Consider the following 6,080-nt stretch of genomic DNA (forward strand, 5'->3'; position numbering starts at 1 on the left):
AGGGCAGGGAGGGTGCGCTCATCCCTCAGGGCAGTAGGACCTGAATTTGGAGGTTCCCCTCAGTTACCACCACGGCTAGTAGTCGCTGATAGACCTATCCTCTGTGAATCTATCTAATATCCCCTTTTAAAGGTGTTTATTCCTGTGGCCATCACTAAATCCTCTGGCAGCGAATTCCACGTTTTAATCACTCTCTGTAGCTCCAAGAGCTCCTCTGGAATGGCTGGGGGGGGGCTTTGAGGATCCTCTTCTTTGACAGAACGTGGGTTCTCCTTCATTTATTTGCTTAGGTCCATTTATACTCAGCCCTTCCCCGCACCAGAGGTCCCAAAAGGGCTTCCACCATTCTGTCCTCCACTTTTATCTTCACAACAGCCTTGTGAAGTAGGCTGGGCAGAGTGTGTGTGATGGTCCAGGGTCGTCCGAGAAGCTTCCGCGGCCAAATGGGGATTCAAACCGGAGTTTCCTGGCACCTGGTCCCACACCCTTAACCCCCCTGAGCCGGGACGCTGGCTGTGGGGGCCAGATCTCTGTGGCCATCACCACCACGGGGGACCTCTGGGGTCTGCTGCCTTGCACTGGGCTCTCTTGGGGCCTGTTTGCTCTGCGGCTGCCCCTTTCAGCAGCTTTCTTGGGGGCTCGATAGGGCAGAAAGCCCTGCCTGCCTGGCACTCCCCTCACGCCATGGGGAGACTGGGCCCCCACTGTTCTTCTGAAGCTCTGCCTCCCCCACCTTGACTGACTCACCACTCTCCACCAGATCAAATCCAATAAGGACAAGGAGATCCCCGTTTTCTACAGCATCACCGGGCAGGGAGCAGACAACCCCCCTGCAGGCACCTTTACTGTGGACAGAACGACCGGCTGGCTGGAGGTGACCCGCCCGCTGGACAGAGAGGCCATCGACAGATACATCGTGAGTCCCCTTGGCCCGGGCGCAACTGGTGGGGGGCCCTCATTAACCCCTCCAGGGGCATGCTTGGAGGGGAGCCGGTACCCTTGCCGGGACTCCAAGGTGGGCGGGGGGGAGTCTTCAGCTGCGCCCCAGAGGTGAGCTCTGCGGATCCCTTCCCTGAGTGTGGCCTGGAGCTGGTGGTGGGCTTCCCCCCAGGTGTCTCTTGCCATTGGCAAGGGGCCTTGCTCTCGGCACTGAAGGAGCGGGCAATGATCATCAGGCATGGCTCATGGGTCTGGTTTTGATCCTCCCCTTCCTCAAGAAACAAAGTGTAGCAGAGGTTGTTTTCCCCTCCTCCTTCCATTTTATCCTCACCACAACCCTGCGGAATTAATTGGGCTGGCGTATGTGGCTGGTGCCAGGTCGCCCAGTGGGCCTCGTGGCCAGGGGGACTTGAACCCACGTCCAGACTGAAATGGCCACTGTGCCTCATTTGGCTCTCCACCACCTGGCTCCTGTAAACATTTTCTCGGGTCCAAACGGGAAGCTGGCAGTGTCCTGGAGAATCATGGTCGTCGCCTGCTTTTCTCCCCAGCTCTTCTCCCACGCAGTGTCTGCCAACGGAGACGCCGTGGAGGACCCCATGGAAGTGATCATCAAAGTCAGCGACCAGAATGACAACCGGCCCCAGTTCACCCAGCCCGTCTTCTATGGAGCAGTGCAAGAAGGAGCCACGCCAGGTAGGCAGGGTGCCTGGGGGAACAAGGGCGGGCTGGACCAGATGCCTTGGGCGCACTCCTTCAGGAGGCTGTTCCTGACTTGGACCCGGACACAGATGTAATGGAGGAAAGGGGGGGGAAGGGGGCCTGGCAGGGAATTCCAAGTGGTGCCAGCTGACGCTTCCTAGCCAGACGTGCAGCATGGCATGGTAGTCTAACCGCAGCGTTTCCAAGGCCTGTGGATCTGGAGTTGGGTCCCTGCAGCTGCCTAGCACAAGAGAGATGCGAACGGTGCACAGATCCTGCCTGGCTTGCACTCAGCCAAGGGGGGAAGGGTCTTCTGCCGCCGTCTCAGGCGGACTCGCTTCTGCATCCTTCCTTGGGTGATCCACTTCTGAAGATGCCTTTCTGCTGCTGCTGCTTCTCTGGAAACGGAGTTTTGACCCTTTGGTTCCACGTCCCCAGGGACCACCGTGGTGCAGGTCTCGGCCACTGACTCAGACGACGCTGTGAATACCTACAACGGGGTGGTCTCCTATTCCATCCTCAGCCAAGTCCCTCCAGAGCCCCACCCCCAGATGTTCACCATCAACAGCGAGACGGGCATGATCAGCGTGGTCGTATCTGGGCTGGACAGAGAGGTGAATGTTTGAGCAACTCTGTGTGTGTGTGTGTGTTTGCACACCTGCCCAGGGTGGTGGTGGTCAGGACTGTCCTGAGCAAGAGGAAGCCTTCTTCGTCAGTAGCTGTAACTCAGTCTGATGGGAAGGACTGAGGACCAAGCGCCCGGCTAGGCACTGGACGGCTGCCTCTGAAGTCAGTCCCCAAGAAGAGGCTGCAGTCCCGTAGGCGGCTAGGGCTGCCTTTGGCTCCTTCGCTTGCCCCCGCACAGTCTTGGGGAAGGAAAAGGGAGGGCCCAGCGGGGGCCCTGGAATGCAACACCAAGCATAGCAGTCAGGATCAGTGTTCCCTCTAAGCTGAGTAGGTGTGAGCCAGCTCACCGTGTTTTAGCCTCCGGCTCACACATTTTCCTCTTAGCTCAGAAAGAAGGGCTCCAGAGAGCAAACTCATTGATGCAGTAGCCAAATCACTCGCTCACACAACTTTAATGCCAGTAGCTCACAAAGTAGAATTTTTGCTCACAAGACTCCACAGCTTAGCGGGAGCATTGGTCAGGGTGTGATTGGCGGAAGCTGGAGTCAGGGCGGGTGGAAAGGAGAGCTGAAGGGCCGGCGGGTAGATCCACGGAGGGGAGGCTCTCCTCCAGGGTAGCAGCTGCTTGGTATGCAGAAGGCCCCAATCCAGGCAGCAGACGGGAGACACCTCTGCCAGGGCCCCTGGAGAGCTGTTGGCGGGCAGAGGCGATGGGACTCACCCGGAGGGAACTGTGGCCCGGCTGAGCACTTGGCTCCGTGTATTGAACAGCCCTGATGCCTTCTGGGGACTTCCTTTTCACCCATTCTTAAAATGGTGTCCAATTTTACCTCACATTTTGTTTATTTTGGTCTTTCAATTAGCCTGTCAGTAGGGCTGTGGCCTCTGACTGGCGGCGACACTTTGGGGTCTTGGGCAGAGGACGGTCTTCTCTACACTCGCAACCGGAGATCTGTCATGTAGTCTGGGAAGAGAAAGAGTTCCTCAGCTGGGGGGGGCGGGAATGTACTACAAGGATGCCCAACGTTTCTGACCCCGTTTGCACCTTTGGAATCCAATGGAGTGGTGGGGGAAGCCTCAAAATGGCTGCCACGGCCTACCTTCAGGCACGCAGTGAAGATCCCTGTGCGGTGGAGGCAGGTGCCGCTAAAGTAACATTTTGAAAAATCTGCACAGTCAGTGGAATCTCTGATAGCCAATCCGAAGCCTCACCGCTCTCTACAGACACTTGGCAGGTACCCGTAAAGGTACCCGTGGGCACCACATTTGAGATCTGTGGTCTCTGCCAGCCTTCTGGAGGGAGACTCTGTCATAGATCTGCTCCCCAAAGGCCTGGCATCTGTGGGGGTCTGAGGGGGCAGAGGGTCCTGCCCTCTGGCTATGCAACCAGCCCCCCGGAGGAGTGTCTCGCTGGGGCTGCAGGTCCATCCACCTTGGAGCAGACGTGCATTTGCCGTGCAGGCCACGGTGGTGTGAGGCTTCTTTAATACTTAAGATGGCAACATTTGGTGTGAGAGTGAAAAGAATTTGAGACAAACATATAGGAGATTCTGAGCTCTCTTACTATACTTCGTACACTTAAGAAGTTAATTTTTTTTGGGGGGGGTTACTTTACGGCAATTTTTAACAACTTGATGGGGGGCTACTGTCCTGAAGGCCATAGCACAAGTTTCTCCTTCTTTATTTGGACGTTGTCTTCTGTTGTTCGTTGTGGTGTTTGCTTGTTTGCAATGAAGCCTGTCTGGGTATCTGCAATTCTGTACCCCTTGAATCCTGAAGGGATGCTGTTTCTGCGCCGTAGCTCCAATTTTACCCTATATGGATTTGTATTTTCCGATCTATATTTAATCTGATCTCCTATTGTATGTGTATACGTATGCCAATAAAGGCTTGTCAAATGTAATGAAAGGATGCTGTGATCAACCAAGACAGGCGTGTGGGTTTCTTTTCCTGGGGAGGGTCATAAACTCAACACCATTCCACGTGTGTTCTTTGCTTGCAGAAAGTCCCTCAGTACAATCTGACCCTCCAAGCTGCGGACATGCAGGGACAAGGCTTAACCACTACAGGGACAGCCGTGATCACTGTCGCTGACTGGAATGACAACCCTCCGAATTTTGACCCAGACACGGTAAAGTGCCTCCTTCTTCTCCCCCTTGCACTTGCATGGCATGTTGCCAGTTCCCAACTGACACTCTTCACCCCCAGAATACTACCAGCCTTACCTGTTGACTTGTTGGTGGAAAGCTTTTGTACATTAAGAGTTGTGCGACAGTGGAATCAGCTGCCCTGGGAGGCGGTGAGCTCCCCCCCCCCCCCACTGGCCCCTTTCAACGAGACCCGGGCAACAGCACTGAGCACGGGGTGGGACTAGATGGCCTGTCTGGCCCCTTCCAGCCCTATGGTTCTGTGTTGGACAGTAGGCGGGAGATTATTATGGGCTGTACCACCCGTCAAGGGGATGCTACTTAACCACACTTTCCCTTTGTGTTCCAGTATAATGCGGTCGTGCCAGAGAATCTGGCAGGGTTCCTGGTTGCCAAACTGAAGGTGAAAGATGCATATCAAGAAAACACTGATGCCTGTAAAGCAAGATACCAGATCAACTCAGGGAACGAGGGAGGGGATTTCGATATCACTACCGACCCTCAAACCAACGAGGGCCTCTTGAGAACAGCTCAGGTGAACACAGGGTCATAAGAGAAGTCATGCTGGATCAGGCCAGTGGCCCATCCAGAACAATGCTCTGTGTCACACCGTGGGCAAAACCTGGGTGTTATCAGGATGTCCACCAGTGGGGCTCCAGAAGCCCTCCCACTGTGGGCCCCCCCAAGCAAGTTTGGTGTAGTGGTTAAGTGCGCGGAGAACCGGGTGATTCCCCACTCCTCCTCTTGCAGCTGCTGGATGACCTTGGGCAAGCCGTAGTTCTGGCAAGAGCTGTCCTTGAAAGAACAGTTCTTGAAAGAGTTCTCTCAGCCCCACCCACCTCACGGGAGAGGGGAAGGGAAAGGAGTTTGTAAGCTGCTCTGAGACTCCCAAGTGAAGGACGGGGTAGAAATCCAATCGCTTCTGCTTCTTCACCAAGAAGCCCCCTTCTTCCTTGGGCAGGAGGCTTGCTGGTCTCTGGTCTCCTTGGCCCCTTTGCCTTCCGGTCAGCACTTGCCCGGTTGCTGCTTGGCACCCCCTAAGTGCTCTCCCCCACCCCCGCCTTGCATCCTTTCCAGGGCCTGGACTACGAGCACACAAAGCAGTTTGTCCTCAGAGTCTCTGTGACGAATGTCGCCGACTTCTCAATGATCCTGCCGACGTCCACAGCCACCGTGACTGTCCGTGTGAAAGATGTGAACGAGGCCCCCGTCTTTGTGCCCCCTGTAATGCGTGTGACGCACTCTGAAGATCTCCCCGTGGGGGAGGTGGTGACCACCTACACGGCTCGGGATCCAGATAAGGAGATGAAGCAGACTCTCCGGTACAGGGCAGGGAGGGGCAGCCGGCCTGGGTCAAGGCTTTGCAAGGAGAGACGGCGGGGAGGCAGTGAAAGCCGAGCATGGTCCCTTCCGCCATCACAGCCCCAGCAGGCTGCGGCTTCCAGCCCAAGGAGGGTGCGCTCCCGACTCTGCAGGAGAGCTGGCCGGGAAGCGGCCTGGGCGTGGTGGGGACGTTGGGGATGTGTTGTGTCCATTGACCGCCCCGGAGGTCAGTGCACACTCCTGAGCTTCAGTCCGGTACAACAATGGGGACTAGGATTCTAGTCCCTCCACAGGGGGAACCAATGGGACCTTGGCGGGAGATTCAAACCCACCAATGGGACC

The 6,080-nt window shown here is 56.2% G+C and overlaps 1 protein-coding gene across 1 annotated transcript in view; it reads left to right on the forward strand.

Moving 5' to 3' along the window:
• Positions 1-6,080, forward strand: part of LOC107106526 (B-cadherin-like) — a 31,880-nt gene that overhangs the window by 19,901 nt on the left and 5,899 nt on the right. The window contains exons 5-10 of the mRNA XM_015406694.1: positions 761-916; positions 1,491-1,635; positions 2,080-2,255; positions 4,271-4,399; positions 4,765-4,950; positions 5,493-5,737. Of these exons, the coding sequence (XP_015262180.1) occupies positions 761-916; positions 1,491-1,635; positions 2,080-2,255; positions 4,271-4,399; positions 4,765-4,950; positions 5,493-5,737 (1,037 nt within the window). The remainder of the gene's footprint in view (positions 1-760; positions 917-1,490; positions 1,636-2,079; positions 2,256-4,270; positions 4,400-4,764; positions 4,951-5,492; positions 5,738-6,080) is intronic.

This window comes from Gekko japonicus, unplaced genomic scaffold (genome assembly GCF_001447785.1).
Source record: "Gekko japonicus isolate JY-2015 unplaced genomic scaffold, Gekko_japonicus_V1.1 scaffold386, whole genome shotgun sequence".
Classification (NCBI taxonomy): domain Eukaryota; kingdom Metazoa; phylum Chordata; class Lepidosauria; order Squamata; family Gekkonidae; genus Gekko; species Gekko japonicus.